Source organism: Vanellus vanellus (genome assembly GCF_965231255.1).
Source record: "Vanellus vanellus genome assembly, chromosome: 7".
Lineage (NCBI taxonomy): Eukaryota > Metazoa > Chordata > Aves > Charadriiformes > Charadriidae > Vanellus > Vanellus vanellus.
The window spans coordinates 22,125,993-22,151,478 of NC_138912.1; the positions used below are offsets into that span (position 1 = coordinate 22,125,993).

General features: G+C 44.5%; 2 protein-coding genes across 2 annotated transcripts in view; both read right to left on the minus strand.

Annotated features, from left to right (window-relative positions):
* The window catches only part of SEC31B (SEC31 homolog B, COPII coat complex component), a 32,323-nt gene extending 15,195 nt beyond the window's left edge, over positions 1–17,128 (minus strand). Inside the window, exons 1-14 of the mRNA XM_082486240.1 lie at positions 17,103–17,128; positions 14,969–15,057; positions 13,269–13,392; positions 12,233–12,428; positions 11,342–11,437; positions 10,111–10,251; positions 9,452–9,594; positions 9,196–9,295; positions 7,082–7,243; positions 4,536–4,688; positions 3,567–3,797; positions 2,012–2,086; positions 1,325–1,408; positions 290–398 (exon numbers count right to left, since the gene is read on the minus strand). Coding sequence (XP_082342366.1) covers positions 290–398; positions 1,325–1,408; positions 2,012–2,086; positions 3,567–3,797; positions 4,536–4,688; positions 7,082–7,243; positions 9,196–9,295; positions 9,452–9,594; positions 10,111–10,251; positions 11,342–11,437; positions 12,233–12,428; positions 13,269–13,392; positions 14,969–15,047 — 1,693 coding nt within the window. The 5' untranslated portion in view covers positions 15,048–15,057; positions 17,103–17,128. The remainder of the gene's footprint in view (positions 1–289; positions 399–1,324; positions 1,409–2,011; positions 2,087–3,566; positions 3,798–4,535; positions 4,689–7,081; positions 7,244–9,195; positions 9,296–9,451; positions 9,595–10,110; positions 10,252–11,341; positions 11,438–12,232; positions 12,429–13,268; positions 13,393–14,968; positions 15,058–17,102) is intronic.
* Positions 17,129–21,709: 4,581 nt separating this feature from the next.
* On the minus strand, positions 21,710–25,486 carry NDUFB8 (NADH:ubiquinone oxidoreductase subunit B8). The gene is made up of 5 exons (XM_082486357.1): positions 25,369–25,486; positions 25,073–25,199; positions 24,716–24,815; positions 22,978–23,133; positions 21,710–22,271 (listed from the first exon to the last, which is right to left on the minus strand). The coding sequence occupies exons 1-5, from the start codon at positions 25,466–25,468 to the stop codon at positions 22,179–22,181; spliced, it is 576 nt and encodes a 191-aa protein (XP_082342483.1). The 5' UTR covers positions 25,469–25,486; the 3' UTR covers positions 21,710–22,178.

Below are 25,486 nucleotides of genomic sequence, written 5' to 3' on the forward strand. Positions count from 1 at the left end.
AAAATATGGAAAGTCAAATCAGGTTTTGCACTTTAAAAAAATCCACTGAATTCACATAAAGTCTTCCATTATCTAGAAGATTCGCCTATGTTTTTAATGGATCTCTTATCTGCAAAGAGTACTTCTTTGCACAATGCTGAGAGATGCTGCGTGACAGTGGGATAGGCCATGGGTTTTAAAAGTATCCATCTCCTGGAGTGGACCAGATTCCTCCCTGGTCTCTCTAATTTTCTGGTTTTCCCTCCTCTCTCCTTTTCCTAAGAGGGCAGAAACATTTCATGTAACATACCTTCTGTGACAGGAATCTCCAATGTGCTCATATTCTGTGGGATGAGGTTGTCGAAAAAGGCTGAAGAGGAGGAAACAGCAGCTGCATCATCACTGGAATTTATCAAAAGCTGTGCAAAGAATGCAAGAGGTTAATTAATTCATTGAACACACAGATACTGCCCAAAATGATTTCATGGATTACAGAGCGGGATGGGGCTGCTCTCCATTTGGTTGAGCATGCTCATATAAATGTGATTTCAACTTGGAAATCCATCATGCCTCCTGTCACGGCTCTATCAACCTGCATAGTTTCACCAGGGCAGCAACAAGTGGCGTGCTGCTATTGACAAAGCTTAGGAGATTGATGGTGTAAGACATGCAATGCCAACAGTATTGGTGGCCAGCCCTTCAGCAAGCTGGAGGATGGAATACAGACAAGCCCAACAAGTGATGTCCATAATTAACAGGTAGGATCACAGCCATGCTTGGTGCTCTATTGAAATGCAGGGCATAACTGCTGTCCCTAGAATATCTATGCAAGTGTTTAAGGTTTGTGAAGAAGATTAGTAATTTGAGCATAGCAGTTTCAAATACCTTAGAGGAGCAAAATTTACAGTGCATGGTGAACCAGGCCGTGGAAGGCATCTGAAGATGGACATCCCAAAATCATGTGAGAATATATTTCAGAGGATAGAGGTGAAAAGGAAAGAAATGCAAAAGAAATACCACAGCAGAAGCTTCACAGAGGAAATCCAGAATTGTAGCATGAAGTTAAGATGGGGGGAGGCTAATTCTATCATTGAAGAAATCAGCACTGGTGAAGCAAGCCTTCTTGCAGTGTTAACAGCCAGGAGTCCATCTTCATCATTCGCTGATGTGTTTTAAAGTCAGAAAGGACCACTATGATAATCTGACCCTGTGATGGTCTGACAGGCCTGTGAACTGCCCTCTGCGATGCCTGCATTAAGCCCAACAACTTGTGGTTTGAATGAAACCTTCCTGTTCATTCTGCCCTCCACTGCTCTCCCAGATTGGCAAGATGCACAGGACATACCTGATCTGGCTGCGCAGTGTTTGTCTCATCTGCCTCGGGAAGGGACTGCTTATCTGGGATCCCATTACTCAAACACGAGGCAATCTAGAAAAGTAACAGACATTCAGAGTGAAGCTCTTATCAAAGTTAAACACCTGGACAGCAAAGCTACCAAGTGACTGGCAAGCCCCAGACACAATTCCCCCAGCTCTTTCACCCGCTTGAAAAGTTCCACACCTGTCCCTATTCCTGGCTGGCTACCTATCAGAAGTTATTTATCCTTTTCAGAGCATCGTCCATGCTGCTGCCAGAGTCTCCTCCCCTGCAGCTCCATCAGTGCTATGCCAGACTGTCTTCATCTGTCACCTTCTTCCTGGCTGAGGAATCCCCTGAGATGCAGAGCACTGGATGCTAGAAGCTCTCACAACTGCACTGTTGTTATACATTTCCCAGGGCAACAACAACTGGAAGCAAGATAACTGGGCTCAAGACCCATTTGGTTTAATCCAGTACAGCTACAGTTATACCCTTAAAAATGCACGTATTTTCTTTTTAATAAGTGATACTTGAGGTGCCTCTCAGCTGAAATTTCATACAGTTTGGTCTTGTGTGCTGAGATCACTTACTCGTTTCCAGCAGGGACCCTAAAACTCTCCTCCAGCAACTTTAGCCCTGTAAAGGTTTCTCTCTATTGGAAAGAGCCCTTACCTTTTTTTGCAGATCCTCTTTACTGTAGCCCAGCAGCTTGAGGAGTTTAGTTCTGGACTCCTGCTCCAGGTTTACCTGAGTCCCAAAGGATATTGAAAAAGATAAGAAAATATGTAAAAAACTAGACATCTACACGCTGCCAACAGTTGGCTGCTTCTGGCAGCAGCAAAGTTTAGAGCTCAGTTTATAGATAACGAACTCAACTGTGACAAGTCTACCTAATGACTACTGTGGGAAAATCTATGGAATTTAAGTTATGATAAAAGTAATGATAAAAGGGTGAAATTCAAGTTTGTCGCATAGTTACAACAGAGGTACAACTGCATATCAGACTATATGCATACTTAGCGTACTTAGTAATTAATTCCCTGGATGGTCTAGGAATTGCCAAGCTAATCTCTGCATAGAGGCAATGGAATGATTTGAGTCTGGATGAAACTGAGACAAGGTGGTTGCCTGAACTCCTAGCTGGCTTCACAAAAGTTAATTAACTAATTGTTATAGAAACTCCCTGACTGGGGATTTCAGACAGTGCCAGAGGCTCCCACAGGCTGCACGCAGCCTAATTGATAAGCGCTATTTGTATGCTTTAATGCATAACTAACATTCTGCAAGGAGAATCCGCCTGTCTCAGTAAGTCCCAGGCTGCTCTTACTACAGAACTGACCAAACTGTACACAGATAAGACACTTGTAAACAGTCAATAGAAACTGTCCCTGCAGATGCAGAAATGGTCATGCAGGACAGTCTTTTGTACAGAAGCTTGGTTTGTAGTTTAAGACAATCAATAGTAACAGATCTTGTACGTGCTGGAGTGGTCTCACAGGACCACAGGCCAGCTGGATTATAAAAATTCACTAGAACGTATCTCATATCTCATACTCTGAGTTCGATGTATCTCATCCAATGCAGCTGAAGACATTGTTGCAATGACCCTTGCAATGGAGACTACTGTCACCACCTAGACAACACCTGGCCATCCTATTCCAGAGATATGATTCCCCATGCAAATGTAATGCTATGGACAAGACCCCAGTATTTCGCCCCACACACAGTCTGCCTGTGAGTGTCTGTAAAACACTAACAAGGCGAAGCCCTGCCCCTTCCAGAAGGGCAGCCGTTCCTCATTACCGAACTCCTTCGTATTACCAAATTGTGAATGAAACCATCTTCCTGCGTAGGGCTACGGTCAGTCCTCATGCCACCACTTTACTGGGGAATCTCATTGTGCATTTGGACTTTGCTTTGAGAAATACTAACAGTGGAGCTCCACAGATAGCTTAGCAGTGAGTTGAGATGAGAAAATCCTGTTTAGCACCTTTACAGGAAGCCCAAACGAGTCCACTGAAAAGACCATTCCTACTGAAAAATAAGGCAACCTCCAAGACCTCAACTGCAAAAACTTTTCTTTAGACAAATAACTAACTAGCCTACTCAGTTCCATTTTATGTCTTAAAGAACAGGAATATAAAGGGATAGGGAGGACCATAATGAACATGTTCCACCCCAGGACTGTAAAAGAACTGACCTCTGTGTTTCACCACAGCCATCCTACCTTCAAGAAGTTCCAAAGGTTCTCATCAAACGGCAACTTGGCTGTCTGGATCTTGCTCTGGCAGTAATCAAGGAGGTTCCCTGACTGCAAGGCCATTTGCAGTTCTCTGGATCGGAGCAGGAATTCAGTTTCAGTAGTGACTTGACTGATGAATACCTGGTGTGGGTAAGGCTGCTGCATTTGCTGTCCAGGAGCTTTGGTAAGACCAAAGGAAATAAGTTTTCCTCCAAACTGAGAAAGACAGAAGGATACATTAAGACAATAAGCATTCTTGTAAAGAAACATAAAAGCAGCTCTCTTAGCTCTTCATTCAGCAAGGTGGACTCCAGCTGTGATCACAAGGAATTCAGATAGTTTAATGTGTATGGATGGTAGGGGACATTGAGGGAGTTCACATCACAAGCCCTTCAGCCGAAGGCTGATAACCGTGACACTTGTGTATGTGCTATCAGGCCTAGATGATTGCAAATGCTAGAGAGGCACAGAGGAAAAAGTACCATTTGGAACTCTTGGCTCTGTTCTGACATGCAGAGGCAGGGGGCAATCATAAAAACTATCATGCGAATGGCAGGCTCTAAACAGAGAGCAAGTCAAGCCACAGGCTAAAAGAACAATTCAGCCTTTCAATTTAGGAGCAAAGAGGTGAAGCAAATTAAATACCTGGATAGGAAGGAGAAAGACAGAGAAGAATGTGAATGCATGTTACAGCCTACAAGGACAGCTTTTGTGAGTCTCCCTTAGCTTTGTTAACTCTTACGTATAACCTCCCATTCTCTGCTACAGACCTTCTTGTTGGAAATATATCTGAATGTTGAGCAAAAGAGCTTCGCTCCATGAGATACCACACTGCACCTTAAACAGGCATTAAAACAACTAGCAACAGGAAGGTTTCTGCAGCAAAAGAAAAGGACTGTGTCACAAGATGACACATCTATTGCATTTTAAGCTAAGGATACTCCATTCACTTACTGCAAATGAAACCCCCACAGGTCTGCGAATCCATTTGGGTGGCTTTTTTAGTGGTGGAATCAAGGTGGTCTGTGCTACTTGCTCTGGCACCTGCAGCGGAGGAAGGATCTGTCCTGTGCCAAAGGGATCCAGGTTGTTGAAGGAGGAAGAGATCTTGAATCAGAATGAGAAATAAGATCTAACCCAATTGCTCTCTGTACAGAGTAAGCACAAAAAACTTGTTGCTTTGTAATTAGTTACTTTCCCTGCTGATGAAGAAAAAGGCTATGACAGCACCTCTTCCTGGAATACCACCAAGCCTCTATGTGAAAGAAACGTTATTTCCAAACAGTTCCAGAAATTATTTCTCAAGAATGCTTCACCTTGAGAGATTTTCAAGTAATTTTTCCTGAGCAAGATGCAAATTCGCTAACAAACACTGCTTGGCCTAGCACCCAGCTCATAAACACAGGAGTTACAAAATTACTTGTTTTATGCAAGACAGTGACAACATATGGTCAAAAGTTGTACAACTTATTTCTTGTTTTGCTCACAAAAGAATGCTGACTCCCTTTCCGTTGCTGGGTCTTTCAAATGGGTTAGTTTGAAGGGCTGTCTCAAGTTTTTATAGTTTAGATGAGGCTGGCGAAATAATCTCTCCAGGCTTTCTTGCCTAGACAAGAGTGTGTCAAAAGTGGCCTCTGATCTGGATTTCTGACTTTAAGGAAGGCAGTGAGCATACATACAATGCTGTTCACAAGTATTCTTAAGTTTTAACATCGTTGGCATGGATTTGTTGTTTGCTAGAGATAACCCTGTTCAAGTTTGACTGGACCATAGGGCGTAGCTCCAAAATACAGCTCACCAGCATACCTGAAAAGACGTAACACAAGGCTCATCAAGCTAAGGTTGCCAAACAAAGCATCAGAGGCAAGACCTACACGTTTTCTCTTTCCAGTCTTTCTTAAGGGGAAATCAATTCCAAAGACAGACCACTTCCTGGAGGAATAGCTTATACCTAACAAATCAATCACCTTAAACCTTCAAAAAATAAATACACACTACCACGGTACCAGTAATCAACCACCAGGTCTTCAACAGAGTTTCTGTCCTAGTACCATGGAATCCAGAGGAAAAAGACCTCTTGGTCATGAACTCCCCACCTCCATAATTGTCATTATCTTCTCCTATTTTTGTTCCTACTTGTTATTCTATTTATCTAGGAGTTATTCTATACTACTGTTCTCCAATTTTGAAGAGCGTTTAAGTGTGGCGCATGCACCTGAATGCACATAAAGAAAATTCTCCATGGGTTAAATAAATCCTTAATCTCCTACAGCTGTTGCTTGATAAAGTATTTTCTTTCTCTTGCAAATCCTATGAAACTGAACTCAGTCAGCTGTAAATTACTGTATAAATAACAGTTAAGCCAGCTCATACGTATTCTCTTAAAACCTGCATTGTGAGGCATTTGTTGGCTGGGAGAGAGGGAGGGAATTAAAAGACTAGACACCAGATTAAAACTAAAATTTTAGACAGTACTGACATTTAATCTGTTCAGAGTTTGACCATATTCAGTGGCTAAGTAATGGGTTTCAGAATCAAAATATTAACGTGCTCCAAGTTATAGTCAATTGACTTGAGGAAAATTGCTAATAGTGGCTTATAAACGTTTTAAAATTCTCTTCTGAACTAATTAAGAATAACATGTTGTATTAATCAGTATCAATGTATTTAATTTTAACTTTCAATGACAAGACAAGCTTGTTGCTCTAACAGGTGTGCTGTTTTATTTTTAGTCTAGTAGTAATAACCATAAAATATATATACTATCAAAACTACAAAATCACAGAATGATAGGGGTTGGAAGGCACCTCTGGAGATCATCTAGCCCAACCCCCCTGCCAGAGCAGGGTCACCTACAGCAGGTTGCACAGGATAGCGTCCAGGTGGGTTTTTAATGTCTCCAGAGTGGGAGACTCCACCACCACTCTGGGCAGCCTGTGCCAGTGCTCTGCCACCCTCAAAGAAAGGAGGTTCCTCCTCATGTTTAGATGGAACTTCCTGTGTTCAAGTTTGTGCCTGTTACCTCTTGTCCTATCACTGGGCACTGCTGAAAAAAGACTGGTCCCATCCTCCTGGCACCCTCCATTTAAGTATTTATAAGCATTGATAAGATCCCCGGCTCAGTCTTCTCTTCTCCAGACTAAAAAGACTCAAGTCCCTCAGTCTTTCCTCATAAAAAAGATGTTCCTCATAATAAAGATATTCCAGTCCCCTAACCATCACTTGATCTTGGTTCTCTTTACACACTTCAATGAATTTTACAAGAAATACTGATGCACCTTTGTCAAGAGGCAGCGTAGTTCCTTTGGGACCTGGTGGATATTAAGTCCCCACACAGGTAGCTTCTGGTTCCCATACCATATAGCTATATGTCCTGGTGGGTAGGACAGACTGCATCACTTAAAAATCATACTGTTACACATGTGAGCTTCTAACACTCTCAGAAGTCAGCTGAGTAAATTGCCAATCTGTCAAGCTGTAACATGTTCACAGGACTTTACCTTGTCAGCCTGTGTCTTCTGCTGAGCTTCTAAGTTCCCACCCATAACAGAATAAATGTTGATCCACCCATCAAAAGTGGCAGCAGAGAAGACTGAAGGATTCCTAGGACACCACTGGACATCAAAGCACCACTGACTCCGAATGGGCAACTCGTAAACCACCTATCACAAAGAGAGAGAAGGCAGAAGCACAACATGAATAATCCCCTGCTTTCCCCAAATTACTTGCCCACAGCAAGTGTGTTACACTTTATTTATATATCACCATTGTATACAAGTCCCTTATTTTTGCTTCTGGAAGGATGCATTGCAACCGAGTTATAGCGCATTGAGCCCAAACAGCAGAAAGCCGCAGAAAGCTGCTGTGCCATAAGATACTGATTGCAGAACAAAATGCAAAAGCAGAAAGTCAGTACTGTCACACCTGCTGTTTACCAAGGGAGACACACCAGAAAACACCACAAGAAAACCAGAAGCCAAAAGGCAAGGTATCACAAGCAAGAACATGTAAACAGAAAGAATAGACTGGAATAACAAATTTGACAGAGAAAATAAAAGCCTACAGAAAAAAATAGAACAACAAAAGAGAACTGTAATAGCTGCAGATGAACTCTGAAGGATACTGCAGCCAACAAGTTTCTGGTCCAGCACTCAAAAGTTCAAAGTTCAGTTCATGGCCCAGTCACAGACTTCCTGCCTGATGTTGGGCAACTCACTAACATAACCTTGACTTTGAACCTCCAGTTTGTAAAATGAAGATATTTCCTTTATGCCTCACAGGCACAAAGCACAGAGAATCACAGCTTCCTCCTCTGTGGGAACACGATCTGCATTTTCTCTTCCCAGGTATAAAACCTTGCATTTGCCTATATTAAAATCTGGATTGCTAAGTTAAACAAACAAACAACACCAAAAAAAACAATGACCAAAAGAAAAAAAAAACAAATATCCTCATAAAACAATGAAACCAACCCTTGCCCCAAATTCACCAGACCAGCCATTCTGTATAACTGGACTGTCCTTAGTATTGAAAACCTTCCCAATCTTTGTCTGACATGAAAATTTTCTGTTCGTTGGTACTAAGTCAAGAACAGTGCCCTAACAATAGTTTGTGCATAAATGCCTAAGCTGAATTTGGACACTGCAAATGTACAGCAGCATGCATAAAGATAAGGCAGCTGCACTAAAATTGTTTGGTTTTTTTTTTTTTTAATTTTTCTGCTAAAACACAGTGAAACGACTTTAGTAAAAATTAGACTTTAGGAACGTTTCAGAGTTTAATTCTCTTCTAACTACTAGACATCTGTACAGAGTGAGCATCAAATCCCATGAAACCACAATAGCAACATTTCGTGGGTTTTATGAAAATGGATTGATTTATTTTCCATGCCTCCAAGGCAAAGGTGGTCAGCTAAGTGAAATTGTCCCATGAAATGAATCCAACCTGGGGCTCCCAGCTGGACTTTGTCCAGTATTGTTAGAGTACTTTGCCATGCTATCATCAGGATCAAGTGCATTAATTTTGTTCAAAGTTCAAAATTCAGTTCTATCCAGAAATTCAGAATTGAACAAGAAGGTGTGTAAAAATTTTTTCTGCACAGTCCTATTTTAATTCAGGTGATACTAAAATATTTCAAAGATGGTAATTTTGAGATGCTTGACTAGATAAGCACATACTTGTGAAACCACTGCACTATGAATAATTACATTGTTCCCCTCTCAATGACCCTAACAAATGGTCCTCATTCTCCTTCAAGTTTCCCCCCAAAAAAACCTTACTACCCTAGAAGGAAGAAGAAACAAATGAACACAGAAAACACTACGTATGTGAACATAGCAAGAGTAACCATAACTAGCTGAATCTAAGTTTTAGTTAAAGATTTCTTCCCTCTGATATCTGGACACAGATATATCCAAGAAAATCTCTGCCTGTCTCTGTTGTTTTCAGTCTGGTTATGGACAACGCTCTCACTCCAGACAGGGAGAGTGCAGAAGACACACTGGAGGAAGTTACATTGGCACTCCACAAGGATACAGAGAAGGGACACATACATAACATAGCACACAACTCTGTACAAAGCAGACCATGTGTACTTATAGCTGTGGTTATGTACCTCCCCCACACTTGGGTTCCAACACAAGATCCGGTTGTCTTTGGCGCTACTCAACAGCAGTTCAGGGTCAGCCTGGCACCAAGAGACAGAAAGAACTCCCCTAAAATAGATCAGAAAAAAATCAGTGATTCTTCTGTGAAACAAAGCAGGCCTAGCAAAAAAAAAAAATCATAGTTCTCCGAAGTCCAGTCTCCCCGATGTCTGCCTTTCAAAGATGGAGCTCCTTGAAAAGGCAACGCAACAAGCAGGCCCTCACCTCGTGTGCCCTTCCAGCTGGCTCAAAGGAGAGGTAGCAAAACGTAAGTCCCATATTTGGATCACTGGCAAGCGGTCATCCTCAGAGGAAAGGACTAGCTGGGTTGCAACTTCTGGATGCCAGGCCATTCCTGAGCAATGCATCTAGGGACAAAAATAGCACAAGCTCAAAATTCAGCAAAGCAAGCTGGCAATAGCACAAATGGCCCAGAGCCACGCCATTCTGCACTTAACTTGCCTATAACGCTTGACATAAAGCAAGCCTAGCAATGCCTTTTTGCGGGAAGCAAGTATTTCTACCTTCCCCTACACAGCAAAAAAACCCACTAACCATACAGAAGAAGGACTAGTTCACAGTTGATCCAGGAAGACAGCTGGGATTAAAATGCAGGAGGCTTCCCATAAATGAGCTGTGAATGTAGAAATTGAATGCAAGGGTGCCGTAATTTTAGGAACAGCTAAGGGTCTTGTTTCTCCATTTCATTAGAGGAAAAAGAGAGGTGTTTTGATGTTACAGCTCTAAGAGAACCAGCACCACCATCTCCCACAATAAAAAAAAAAATAAACAAAACACTTGATCCCAAGAGCCTGTGCCACTGCTTTGCAGTGACACATGGCATGTTGTAATCTAGTCAGAACCAGAGTATTTCCTCCACTCACTCTGTTGCTGTGGTCGCTGACTTTGATGATAGGCTCGTTCTTCCTGAGGTCCCAAACCACAGCCTTGCCACTGGGGTGAGCGGAGGACAGGATATGCTGCACCTGCCGATTCCAGGACACCACACTGATGTCTTCGTGAGGCTGCCAAGAAAGGAAAGGCCACATACCCATTATTTCCATGTTGAGGGAACACTAATCACAGGATTCTGTCACTAGTTTAACTAAGGGATTTGAAGATATATAGATTCCTCTCTTCAATCACTGAGCAACTACCTGGAAAAAAAAGCAGCACTGACCAGAAAGACTAGGGAGCATGGAAAGTCCTTTACTCAGGATGTACAGTGGACAGTCAAACTCTATGGGGGATATGTCACCTGGAAAAGCACCTTTGCATTTTGGGAGCAGGTACTGGATTCTGCATTGGCCAAATGTGTCATAAAAGAGTCCGGAGAGAACTGCAGCTGAGAGAACGTAGGTGCTTCTACCCTGACTCCTGGAATGAACTTAAATGGAAAGATGACCTTGTGCAACATTTCAGGAGTGCAGTGAGATGGAAAATGATGAAGCATTCAAGGCTAATTGCCATTACTGTACCTACCGCAATGCAGGAGATAGGCAAGGAGACAAATGGGAGGTTTATTGGAGGAAAAACTTGGCCTGTTTTTAGGCAAGTTTACTACAATTTTTTCACTTTCAGGAGTTGATTGCCCTGATTAACACAATCAGCATCAGAAGATGAGAAGCTTCTTCCTCTTCAAACTCAGGAAACATTATCTGGGGGTAATAGCCAAGATGCATTAAATGGCTCACTGGCTCTGCTAGGAATATTACTTTCATGAGATATGAAAAGCTTCAGCTGAAGCCTGAAGTAAATTCATTCCTCAGAGAAGGTCCAATAAGCCTCCTTAATCCATCACACATGCCCCAGGAGGATCACAAGATAAACTGGTCAGTTACTTGATTCAAATCCACAAAGAGCTTACCCATCCATGCAAAGAGCATCCTTCCAGAGCTTGCCAGCCTACCTCCCCTCCCTTTATAACACTCTTTCCACCTCCCCAGAAGGAAGCTGATCAGTAAGTTCTGATTCATCTTTCTCCTGACAGACATCAAGGTCATTCCCCCTTCACAGACTGACTAGACCAGGATGACTCCACACACTTACATGTTTTTGCTTCGCCTACTGGGACATAAAACTGCAGGGACAGTGCCCAGAGGAAAACTTGTTTACCTGTGATTTAGCCCCTGGAGTCATGGGCACACTGAAGTTATTCAAGTCCCAGATGAAAATTTCAGAATCACTGGCTCCAGAAGCCAATAGGTTACTCTGTAGAAAAAAGAAAAGCTCAGCCGAGTTTCACAGGGAAAGAGGACGGATTTCTTCAAAATAAATGTAAGCAAAAAAAATCCAAAAGCTTCTGAAGTCAGATGAAAGAAGCTGCCACTGGTAAGCAGAAAGATACTAACCAGATTATAAACTATCGTGGCTTGGGCATAAACCAAGCACATTTCTGGCCTCCATGCCTTCAGCTGTGCCATGGTACAGACCTATTTAAAATTTGTCTAGCAAGCTACATGTGCAGGTGGCTGATGTTACTCATCATGAAACCCTGCCACAGGCCTGGAAGCCACTGTGCCTGGCCAGCTGAGCCTTTGCCCTGCATCCCGGCACCAAGGACACTTCTGAGAAGATGCAGGCCTCCCACAAGTGTCTGCAGATTACTTCCAATTTGCCTTTGTGCTACCACAAGAACTTGTGTTCTGTTCCCTACTCACTTATGTTGCAGTCTCTTCAAGTGTGATTAGAGCCCCAATGAATTAGACACCAACTGAACAAATAAAAAGTTCTTATTTCAAATGGGTAATGGTCTAACTATTGCAAGACACGTTTTTAGAGAGAGGTAAGAGACTTGATGAAGGTCACAGGGGAATTCAGTGGCAAAGCTGTGAACAAAACCCAAATCCGAGTCCCAAACCAGTCTTGTGTCACAATTACCACGCCTCTTTCAGGTTAAAAATTGTTCCTTCAGTTCATAAATCTCTAGACAGAAAAGAAAAACTTCCTTTTTTTAACATGGAGGTTAACTTTCATTTGGTTATTAAGTATCTTAATGTTGCATACCTGGAAAGGGTTGAAGTCAAGAGCTCGAACAGGACCTGAATGCTTCTCTGTCTGCCCAATTACAGGCTCGGTCTTTGAAGCCAAGATGCGGTGCACACTGTACATTGTCAGTACACCATTATCCCCTCCACCAATGATCACTCCAGAGGACTCCGGGGACCCATTTCCAAAGTTACCCCAGATGAGCTTATGAAACCTAAAAAAGAAGAAAATAAAGCTGGTGTAGGCCACAATATCTGGTGGGAGTCAAGACACCTCCTCTATTACCAAAAACCACATCCATGTTCTGAACTATCAAACATAACCATCAGCCTGCACCTTAAACAACCATTTCCCTTTGAAGATGACCGTGGCTTTTACCTGGGGAGAAATAAATTAGTTTCCTTCCAAAGACTTTTACACAGAACTTACAAAGGAAGAGCTAGTCTGTCTCTTTTTTTCCTTTCCCCCGCTCCCATAAAACATTCAGGACCTCAAATGGGATTTGTTGGATGAACTCCTCTAACCTAAACTATACAGAGAATTAGATTACAGGACTATATGCCTTCCTTTCTAGAGCTATTATCTGAAAAATATGTTTACCCACTGTAAAAGCTGCTGGTTACAAATCAAGGTTATGTTTTATACTGGGTGCAAATGTCACCCACACTGATGAGCCTAAGAAATCACCTTGTCTTAAAAAGCTACAAGACTAGTTTCACTCTGCCTCTAGTCTCTTTATTGCAAATCATTAGCCCCAGCAAATTTGTGATACAGAATGACTCTCCTGACTGACTATCACATAAGTTCTTTCAGATTTCTGCAATGGTCCAACTGCTGTACTTTCACACCCACTGCTGTACTTTTACACCCAACACTGTACTTTTACACCCAACGTAATTTGTGTCAAAAACAACATTCAATTTTGAAGACAGAGGTCAACTGATCCAAAAGATAATTTTATATCCCAAATATATGATCTCCTCTTCTTCTTTTTTGTACCAGAAAAGCCCTTTTTAGTTCCACTGATTGATACGTCACTATGAATCTCTAGTACCTGTTTGAGGCAGGAAGCGTTCCTTTCTGCTTCATGTCCAGGGAGGGATCCCTGAAGTCAACCTCAAATATTTCCAAGGTGGCATTTGTACTGAAGGATGCATCCAGTTGTTGGGCAGATGTTCCTAGCAGAAGTACAAGGGCAAAACAAGTGGGCACTTTTTTCAAGAGCACAAGATACAAAAAGAGCAAGGCACTGGAAATCTGTTCTTCATAGTCAACACAACCTTGGTTGTGCTTGTTCACAGAGAGCACGTTTGAATAACTCAGAAAGAGGAACCAACAATTATGACAAAGACTTTGAAAGAAATTAAACTTCTTCAAGAAATTCTGGGCACCAGGGTCACTGTTGCACAAATACTTTTCTATCTTGGGGTAAATATAATTCATATATTCTCTTTCAAGTAGCCACAGCTTGTGATACTAAGTCCTTATCTAAATTACAAATGCAGTCACCTCATGAAAACCTGCTACAAGCACGATCCCAAATACTTCTGTATACTGCTCCTCAACAATTGACTGTCTTGATCAAACCTTCTAAACCTGGTCTACAGCAAAAGTTCTTCAACCTTAGCCAACTAAACACTCCCCAACAACCCATGGACAGCTAGCAGTCACAGTGGTGGCTTCCTTCCTTCATCCTAGCTTAGAGAATAAAAGCTAAAAATAGATTTAACATTGCCTAATGGGACACTGACAGGCAAATAGTCACCCAGTTACCACAGAGGTGCTTTGTAACTGCCTATGGCATGGAAAGTGCCCAAGAGACTATTAAAAAGCAGTGAAAATTATGAAACTATGCAGTTTCTGATTGAAAACAGACTGAAGCCAAGACCTTTTGTCCAACCAAAAATCTGTCCTTATTAGAGAAACACAAAATTGACTGTCTGCTCCAAAAATGGTAATGTTGCTTCTAAGGCAACAGCTGAACTTTTGTCACTTTCTTTAACAGTCATCCCCAGAAAAAAAAAAAAAAAAAAAAAAAAAAAAAGGAAAACAATATGGCAGCACTGCATAACCCAGGCAGGAGACAGAGCTGACTAGTTCTCATATTGGGCAAACAACCCAAGCTGTTGGTTCTTCACAGACACTAAACTCACCCACTGCCAACTTAGTGAACAGGCTGACTTTGTGCTCCAGGAAATAAAATTGTTATAACAATAGTGAATAACGAATAATATCAACAAAATGCAAATTTAAGGTTTTGCAGAAATATTGGAAATTGAATGAGAACCAAAACATGCAACTTTAGAGAGAAGATACTTGTATTATTTGACCATGTGATAATGCCTGAAGACCAACAAAGTTAAAGTGACCTTAAATGAACACAATTAGAATGAAATTCTTTTTTCCACAGACATACCAAGTAAGTAATCTTATTTTATTTTAATTTTTATAGCAAGCAGGTGTTGGAGTTCATACAGACTTAATCAGAAGTTAGAACAAAAAAGCCATGTATTCACCCTTTGAAAAAATCACTGGCATTTCAGGTGTCAAAGCTGGGCAGACAAATAATCCTCTACAGGTCACTTTAAAAAAAAAAAAATAAGGCTGTAATGATTTCAGTACACTGCTTGTAAGTTTTCCAGAGACTATTACGGTGGGAATTGTTGAAAGTTAAAGCCGATACAACAACACAACTCTACATAAAATCTCTCTGTGAGTCATACTTTAATTTTCACAAATTGTGAACAAATTTACCTGTTGCTAGATAAATCGGGTGGTTGTTTGCTGGACTCCATGCCTGGACAGCTGTTCGCTCAATTTCCTTTAGCTTCATTTTCTAGGTTCTAGAAGAAATTTCACACAGTGGTTACAATAGCCAGATAAAGTCAACATGGAAATAATCACACCAGTAACAAAATATCCCCCTTACAAAGGTACCACATGAACAAATTGCTCTCAACAAGAGAGAAGTTACTTGTTATTTCCTGAGCTAGTGAATACAGTTGCACAGGAATGAATTAGGGTATTTCAGAATTAATGAAAAAAAAAATCTAAACTATCTCAACTGTCTAATCCCAGATTTTCTTTCATATATAGCTCTCTTTTTCATATACTGCTATTGCAGGAGAGTTTCAGTAAAAAGAAGGGGATCTAAATTAAACAACATACTCAAGTCTTCACTCCAGGCTGGTTTAAATCAGCTGCAGAAATTAATTTTAAAAAACTATTTGTAAAGCACTAGTTGCTCTCTCTGAACAAGCTGATGTCACTATATACATAGGCAAAAAGGGAGCAGAAGGAATACCAGGGCAGGCTAAATTCCAAGCAGAAAAGTGATGTGGCAACAGAAAACAAAGTGCAATCCTATCACGTGCCAATTCAGTTAATGTACTTTGTTCTTGTTCCTCTGAGAAGTGAAAGGAAAAAATTAATATGACTTTCTGCTTGAGTTTGTAAATGGTAGAAGGTGAGAAGCAGCGATGCAGAAGTAACTACTGGGTTTCAATCTCAGCTCTGACAATTCTTTGTATTCACCCTGGATAGATCAACTGACACCTGTAAAATGGGAACACAACTCCCCCATGTCACTGGAGAGAGATCAGTTGGGCAATAAAGTAGCGGGATAACTGAAAGTCAAACAACAACAGGCAGCCAGAAGGTTGCAAAATGGAATATAAATACAAATTATTGTTCTGTGTAGGAACCTGTTCTTGCTGAGGAGAAAGCACCCAGCACTTCTCCATCCCAGACTATGCCCAGGCCTTCTAGACATGTCAGTAACATAAATGATGTATGGACATATCATTCACAGACTAGCAGGGCCACTCTCAGGAGCAGTTCTTAAACCTTTCGAGCTCGGCTGTAATGCTGTCTTTTAATTCTAGCTAAACAGAGCTGCTAACTATGCACTCAGGTGATACCACGCTGAATAAAGTAAAACTGTCAACAGGCAGCACAGCAAAACTCTCTGCAACTTGACATCTCACCATGATTAGCCTTTCCCAGTTAACTTGACACTATTTGTGTTAGCCATGCTGACGATTAAACCACAGTCGGCACCACGTGGCCCTCTCTTCAGATGCAGGGCTACAACAGTCAGTGCTTCAGAGTTTGGCCTTACTCAGGCCAGAATATGGATGTTTATTTGTACCCAGGTTCATAAAGGTAGCTTGCTGTTGCCAGCCCCACTGTCTGGCCAAACCATCCAAAAAATCCCCAACAGTTTTGAAAAAGCTTACGTCATCTTGTGGCTTATATGAAGTTATGGCCTCCTGAGGCCCACATGAAGGGAAATCTGGTCAGCATTGCTTCTCAGGCTTGGACCTTCTGGCTAATAACCCCCCACTCTTTTTAGGGTGTCTTCTCCATCACCAGTCAGAAGGTAAGGACATCCTCTCTCTCCCCACACACTATCAGGATGTGGTGTTTGATTAGAATTTATTTAATGCTTTTTAGCATTAGTCTGCAGTAGTATCTCCCCAAGCTCAAAGTACCTATTGCCATTCTCACATTAACCTTATCCCAACTTAGCTGAGGCCCAGAACGCTTGTACAATAAGACAAGTGCAACTGTTTCCTTAAGGAGCCCAGAAACACCTGGAAAGGTCATCTCCTCCCCATCACCATAACAGACCTCTAAAGTTTACTTTCCTATCTTCCAGCACACACTTTGCGGAGTACTTGTTAGGGCGCCATCACATTCTCTCTGCCAGGAAGTTCCAGTGCCTACTCATCTGTCTCACATACTAGCGCAGGAACACTGTCCAGGTCTCTCTTCAATGAAAATATACCCAGGAGGAGTCAGGTGAACCTGCTAGCAACAGCCTACTGTACAAAGCACTGCTTGATTCTACTGACATGAGGGAGCAGGACAGCTGTATGTTCCTTACCAGTCCTTTTCTTGCCTCTTTCTCCTCCAGTTACAATCCATCAATCATGGGAACTGGCTGTACATACAGGTGTCATTGCTTCTTGGCTTTTGAGAGGGCAACTCCCCTGCAAACATTATTAGACAATGGCCAAGAGACTGCTTCCCTCTCGTAAATTAACTGGTACGGAAGCAATGAAAAGCACAACCATCACAAACTCAGCCAGGTGAATGGTACAGGCTCCCACTCCTTACCCTCTATGCTGGACTGACCGCAGGGCTGGCACAATTTGCATTTAACATGCTAACAAAGACAAGCCACAAAAAAACGCGCAGAACAGTATTGATCAATTGTCCAGCTTTTCCTGTCAATAGAGCATTTTGCATAAGGAAGTCAACGTTAGTGTTCTCTTTTCACAAACATTAGTCAGGACAGAACACAAAGGTCTGCCCGTGATAACTCACCGAGACATAGGAAAGCAAAACAAGGCACCATTTAGAGTGGCTCAATACCAACAGAACAACTGTAGAGGTGCTGGATCCTAGTTATTGAACAGGTACACAGTATTTCTGGTCCTCAGGCAAAGCAGCAGTAGTGCCAACAGACTTGAGAAGACCCATAAGAGATGCATAAGAAGCCAAGATGATAGTATCTTGCCACCTCTTAAGCACCTCCTATCAGTTCAGCTCCACTGCAGCTGAGGTTTTGCACGGATGCATCAGCACCTCCTCCAGCGGGGTCTGAGTTTGGAAGTGAAAAAAAGCCTGATTTGAGTCTTACTTTTAGAAAAGCAGTCCTTCTCTACACTGTGCACATCTGTATCCAGGACGGGACTCACGATCCTAAGAACAGGAAAAAGCCCTTCTTTAGCAACCTCTTGTGGCTCCCTGAGAAAAATTCACAAGCAGCTAACTCTTCAAACAGGAGAATTTTTAGGGAGAGATTGCCACCTGCTGTCATCTCCCAAAATAGCATGTAAGACTTCTGAGAAAGCTCATGCTTTTCGCAGGCCCTCTAATTAATTAATCATGACAATTCCTCCTCCTCCTTCTTCTATACACATCCGATTACAGATCTAACGTATTAACAAACCTCAGCCCCCAACGGGAGTCACAGGACAGAAGCAGCATTTCCCCGCAGCCTCCCTCAACCACCCTCTCCTGCACAGCGTCCTTAAAAGGTAACACTGTCTGCAAAGCAAAACCCAGCAGGTCAGAGCACTCCCCACCGCTGGGAAATGAAGAGTGCACAGCTGAGCAGTGAAAAGGAAAAGCACGTGTTCTCAAATCCTGATGGACCACGCAAACAATGCTGACAGAGGCAAAAATTTCTCACCTACGCTACTTGTGGCTTTAGAGTAAATTGTAAAAGACCGTGGTTGTTGTTGGATCAGTCAGTTGACCCTCAAAGCTGCCATGATAATTGTCCCTGGCATCACTCTAGTCAGCCCTTCTCTCTCTTGCACCACCCAAATGCTGTCAATCAGAAATCCCCTCCTACTGACTTTCCCAATCCTTCTCCTGCTGCCGGGCTCCCACCCATTCCTCTTTGAACAGTTCCTGCTGATATCAGACTTCCAGCACAGCACACAAAGTTGCTGATAGCCGGATCCCCCTCAGCTAAAGCTGAAACTTGGGCAGAACAGAAAAGACTTGTCCAAGGTCACCCAAGTGACAAGCAGCCACCCTAAGAATTGAAAAAGGCCTCGCAGCCGTGACGCAACGGTCAAGACAGAAACCATCCTACAGTCTCCACATCCCAGCAACAATTTAAAATCTTCGTACTGCCCCTTCCCTTTGCTTTGCTCTGACACTCTCCTTGTGCAGCTTCCCAATACCCTATAGCCAGGCTGTTCTCATAAATGCTTATTATAAACCCTGATTACAGAAGGCAGAAGGCACAGGGACGCTAATCTCAGCTAATCGTTGGTGTTTGCAAGGCGGGGCCGTTGCAGGGTAGGGCTCAGCACATTCCTCTGTGAAAGCTCCCGTGGTATATAAAGAAACGTCTTGTGCTCTGAGCACTTTCAAAAACTGTTGCAAAGTGCCACAGCGCTGTACAGACAGGAGGGCATATACACACATCTAGTCAGCTTGCTCCGCACAGCAGCTGTAGGACAGCAGAAAAGAGGGATGGTCCTAGAAGAAAGCATTGACCTCAGACACCGGGTGTCACAAAACAGGCTCTCGGCTACGCCGGAGGCCTCCCCACGGCCCAGGTCAAAGAGCCCGGCTGCCCCCAGGCGCTCCCCGCCTGCCTCCCCAGCAGAGGGGAAGCGAGCTCCGGGGCAGAGGGGTAGGGACGGAGCCACGGCACCTGCGGACGGAGCCGGCACAGCGACACCGGGGCGGGCAGGGCAGCAAAGCCGGCCTGAGTTGGAAGGGGGGGGACGGGGGCGAGTGGCCCGGCCCCGGGGCGCGGCGGGGCAGGGGAGGCGCTGGGCCTGCCCGGGGGCGGCTCCCGGGCCCCTGTCCCCGGTGGCGGAGCTGAGGGGCGCGAGGGCCGGGACAGGAGCAGCCGCCCGCGTCAGGCCGAGCGGAGCGGAAGAGGCGACGGAGGGGAGAGGAGGAGGAGGAAGGTGAAGGCGGGCGGCGGCCCTTACCGGCTCGCTGGCCGTCCCCGCCGCACCGCCGAGCCGAGCCCGAACGCCTCCCGCAGCTGAGCCCTGGCGACGGTGGCCGCCGGGAGCCGAAAAGCCCCCGCCCGCGAAGCTCCGCCCGTGAGCCCGCCCCCGCCGCGCCTGCGCAGGCGCCAGCCTCGGGCGGCGGGAGGGGTGCCCCGCTGCTGAGGTACCGGCGGCGGGAACGGGAGCCGTCACCGCCGGGAAGGGTGCGGGAGCTCGTCCTCTTGGGGGTGCTTGGCCACTACCGCCCTTCGGGTGTGCCCCGAAAAGGCGGGGAGGAAGCTGCTTTCCGCATCTCCTGAGCGGGTTCGGGGTGCCTTTTCCTCAGCTGCCACACCACGACCGGGGCTCAGCATGAGGCTCCCAAGCCAAGAGGCTCTCAGGCGTCTCGGGCACCCCTTCTGTTTTTAAGATACGTGGATTTGCTCCATCCACTCGTCTGAAATGGCTCACGCTGTAGGCCAAGGGACAGCAGAGCTGGAGCCGGGGTCTGCTGCCTCTGGAGTCACCCCCCAGCCAAAGAACTTGGCCTCAGCTACAGATTTGAGCCTTCCCCAGAGGGCACGCAGGAGGGAAAGGCACATTGCTTGGGAATATATTTCCCTAAAAGCATTTTAGTTGCCAGGAGGAAAAAAAAAAAAAAAACAACCAAAAACCCACACAACACAGAAGGGCCCAGACCTTCTTCCCTCACCTCTCTCCTGTTTTAAGATTTGCCTACACTACAAACCCCATTTTTAAAGATTTCTGAACCATATTCGCTGCCTGACCCATTACGCCTTCCCCATGAAGAAAAACCCCAATAAATTACTGGTTAGATACGTTCTGGGTGTGAAGCTGGCCAGAGGAGACAGCGGCAGACATGACTGCGGTATGCGGTACCATGAGCCGGACGGGCCCCAACCTGCCTCTGGGCAACCGCTACATTATGGTTCTACATGTGCCAAGATAAGGCTCCTATTACTGCTCTGATTGTTTTCATTTCTCTCGAAGACTCTTACAAGTCTCACAACATAGTATATAGTACTGTCACATAAGTGCTGTGGAATGGCAATTCTTACTCAAGTATCCCTAAGGAGTGTTTTTCCCCGCCTAACACTTTGTAACAGCTCAAAAAATACTTTAAAAACCCTTCTGGGGTGAAACATCATTGTCTGTAATTTAAAAGTAGGCATTTCTGTAACTAGAAGAGAAGGTGACAGCTTACAAAATCCAGGCAACTGTTCAGCACTTCCGAAGAGGTTAGTTTTATTTACACATACATAATTGTATGTCCTAGCATTCGCTCATGTAATTCCTTTGAACATACACCCTTAAAGAAACTCCTACGCAGAGATCAAGCTAACTGTCCTTTAGAATCTGGGTTTACAGATTGAAAAATCGTGAATCGCTGTCTTCAAATACCTGCTTCTCTTAAAGCAAAAAATTATGATTCACGACAGGGTGTTGAGGAGCAGGGCACAGCATCCAGTTTATAGGAAGCACCCAGAAGAGCCCAAGCCCTTAGCCTTCTGTGATCATCCACTCCCGCAGCCAAACAGTGGGGTCTAAGACACAGCACTGGGGAGCTGAGAGAACTTCCTCTGTAAATCAGTACTGAAGGTACGTGTCCTCCAGTGACACGGGGAAAAGCATGTTTAGGGGAGAGTGGAGCTGGAAAAAACAAGGAGCTTAATAAAACTGTATGTGTACCTTTCCCAAGCAAACTGCTGATGAAGCCCTAGACCAGTGGTTTGCAGCAAGACAGGCAGACTCCATGGGTCAGACGTAACTCCAACCCTGGTGGATGAGCTCAGGCCATACAGGGGCAACCTGGGCACCTGTGCTGTTTGACCAAAGCCCAGGCACAGCCAAACAGGTCTGGCCAGAGTTGTTGCTCATTAGCCTTTTCGTACCACTGCTCAGTGTCAAGCTGTATGCTGCAAAGCTCTGTGCCTCACTAGTGCTCCCTACTGGTTGTGGAAGCTTCACTTAAGAACAGGAAGAGATCAAAGCCAAATCCCAGTAAGGACAGACATTTATTCTCACAGTATGAAACTCCCAAGCACTGGCACTTGCCAATCTGGTTCTGCCTGTCATTTCACATTAAATGATGACACTAGTTCAACTCCAAGCAGCACCTGCAGTAAGCCACTTAGTAACGGGCAGTATCTCCTACATAAACAGGCTTAGCTAAGATATGTTTGTGCACAAGGTACATAAACCAGCAGCAGTCCTACGACCGCACTCAGAACTTTGCCCCTCAGATACTAGCCCATTTGGAAAGATGGCAAAGGTCATTCAATTTCATTGGCCATTGTTCAGCCCTCTCAAACCAACAGAAGACAATTAGCACAGTAGGTATCATTGATATATTTCACTGCAGTCAGTGGTTGAACGTTGAAGAACAAGTATAAACGTATGCCACAGTGAACACTAGGGAAGATGGCATCCCCTGCAGAGCTGACACAGGAGAAACAGCACTTCAACAACTTTCAGATTTCATAGTGCGTCACCACTGGTGGCTCTTTATTGGGATCTCCTCCTTTCTCCAGATACAGGTCATTGAAGGGATATTGCTTCGGTCCCTACAAGGAGAGATAAAGAGTGGCAAATTCACCACATTCACCAAGCAAATTAAGGGGCGAGGGGAAAATGTCTCATCCCATCTTACCCCCACCCAAATCAAGGCTTGTCATTTATACGACTGAAGTTCCAATTTCTTCACTGCTTTCAGCAGGAATATCGGAGTACAAGGAAAGTAAATTCAGAGACTGAGTTCTTTGTATAAACCCATGTCCTTTAACAGAAACATCAAGGTGTTCTTGCATTGAATCTTAACCAACAGTTCAACTCACAGCATGAGGATAATATATCGCAAAAGTTGTTTGTGTATTCAGATGTATTTTTCAGAAGTACATTCCAAATGACCCAGATCATGAGATATAGCTAAAAACACAGGGCAAGAGAAGAGATAAAGCACCTCCCTTGAGCAGATGCACAGAGGGAAGACGAATACCTAGACCAAAGAAGGGATACTGTAAGCAGCATAGCTTAAAATTAGTTCCCTGTGAACAGGAACTTCTCACTATGAAGCAGAACCTGAAAGCTGAGCTAAGCCAGTCAACAGAACAACTCAGGCTGGAGGAGGCCACAGGACGTCCCTTGTCCCATCCCCCAGCAGCAGAGTTTTGCACTCACACTCATCACTCGGCTTTGACAAAACCACTCTACTGGCATCGGCAATGACAAGAAACTCAGCTACTTCTCCCTTTACCAAAGGGTGTCACTCACCACAGGCCTGTAAGACGGATAGATCTCTCCAAGAGCAAACATGATCAGCATGGTACTCAAAAAGATAAGGAAGTGTTTGCGCATGGTGTGCCAGGGAACTGCAGTGGGGGATGTATCAACCCGGTTCCGAATATACATGTCAAAGTCCCAGTGCATCTAAAGAACAAAGGAAAGGCAAAGCACATTTACCAACAGTGCTCAAGCTGCTTTTATCAAAGGAAGAAGGGCTTTACAGCATTCACAAAACTGCCAGAAGCTGTTTCATCAGAAAGCCACAGAAGAGATAAGTGATTTACCTACAGTCACAGCAAGTTGTCACTTACAGTAAAACTCAGGACTCCAAATACCATCCTATGCTTATACAAGGCAATATGCTTAATTATAGAATAGCAGCACAGCAGCTTTTATTTATATACATAATCACTCCACCTTAGATTTGTTCCTCAGCACTACTGAAAATGCATGGTATAAATCGGTACCCTCCTTTATGGAAGTTCAGTCACGTACCCAAATAGAAGTAGCAGTGTTATTTCAAACAAAGAAGCAACTACCTGCCACTTGGTAGGCGAGTTCCTCAAAACAGGTAGAGCACCTCCTGCTGTTACTGCATGACAAGAGCAGGGCTGATAGCAAGCTCATGCCCTTCCTGATTGAAGCAGAAGGGCATTTAAGCTTCTGCCTTTAAGTATATATAGGGAAGCCCCAAGCATGTTCTGCCTATAGTCTGCTTTCATGTTAAAGAAAGCAGAAAATTCATTGATTTGCAGCTCAAGTACTTCCTCTAGCTCCGCAGCTTTCCCCTTCATACACAGAGGCGTTTGCTATCAAACCCAGAAAGCCAGACTGAGCAGAATTCAATTACCTAAACAGAGGCATCTGCTGACACCTGGAATGCACCAGCACATTCCGCTTGGCCCCGTGCTGCCAGCCCCATGTGCAATCGTACCTATACAAGCCTTCCTCTAGCAAGCACAACAACACAGAATCGCCACGGGGTTTTTTTCAAGTGCTTCTACAGTCATTACAACATGCACTTTACTATGGTACATGTGCTATGATGCTCTGGCATGTTTATACTATACTTACATAATCTCTTTGATTAAGGAGAGTTCAAGTTCATTACCAAGTTCAGTACTCACAGTTAGTTTGCAGCCATTCACAGAAAGACCATGCACTAACTGAAAAGTTACTCCTCAAACTAAGGAGTTTGAGGAACCTAGGTTTTGGAAATTAACATAGGTGCTCTATTCATCCATTTCTCTTACAGATATCTTGCAAACTTTCTTCAGAGAAAACCTCCTTATTCATATTGTGTCCCAAAACAACCCTGGAGCAATAAAGCAGCAATAGCTACTTCCATTGTACTACAAGGACTTAACTGAAATGATGGCTTCTTTGCTGTATGATTCTGAACTATGCTCTCATACTGAGTCAGATCAGGCAAAGAAAATGGATGAGACTTTCCTATTCCTACAGAGAAACTTAAGTTTGTAAAGTCTCCCTCCTCATATGTAATAAGATGTTAACATTCCTCAGCACTTTCAAAATATTTACGCTGATGGCCATAGCCTAAATTTCCCTCTAACTGACTGCCCCTGTTTGCATAGGCAACACATACCTGCACTTGGGGATGCAATTGCACAAAGAATTAAACGGAAAGCACTAACAAGATATGCATGTTAGTAGTTAGTAACAGCAGCATTACAGTCATAATGAAAAGTGCTACTAGCATTCCTACCGGCTCTCCCCAGTTATGCCTCATGTCTGGCTGATCCCACTGGTACCAGGGGTCTCTCTCATGAGCAGACTTATTAGGGAGCTTGGGATAGTCACCATACCTGTAACAGACAAAAAAAACCAATATAGAAGAAATATGTATTAATTTAGATACATTTTGTAGGAGACACTATAGGATAGGCCTATAGAAACGTTCCTGTTTTAAAGTTGATGGGGGCCTTCAAAGCACTAAACCCCCTACACAGCATCTCCATGCATTCAACAGGGACCACCAGCCCGCAGCACCTCCCCACACAGCCGGGAGGTGCTGGCCTTAGCCTGCTCCCCGCCTGCACGGGACGGGACTCCCCCAGCTCACCCGAAGCCGTCGTCGGGGTAGGGCTCGTAGTCTTCCACCCGCATGTTGTACTTCTTTGCGGCAGCTGCCCGCTCCTCCGCTGTCCGGGGGTACGGCCCGGGCATCAGGTCCTTGGACATCTCCGAGGCTGGCAGGAGAGCAACAAGGCCGGGTGGGCGCGGGCCCCGCGGGCCGCCGCAGCCGGGCCGGGGAGGTCGCGCCGCCCTCACATCCCGGCCCCGGAGTCACCACCGGCCCGCCGCCGCCCGAGGCCCCCCCGCCGCCCGAGGCCACCCCGCTTCTGTCTCCCCGCTCACCCGCCCGCGCCCCTGGGGGCACCGCCACAGCAGCCCGCACCGCCCGCAGCCGGGCAGCCGCCCGCTGCCAAAGGACACCGCGGAGCCCGGCCGCCGCCATCACTTCCACCGCGCAGGC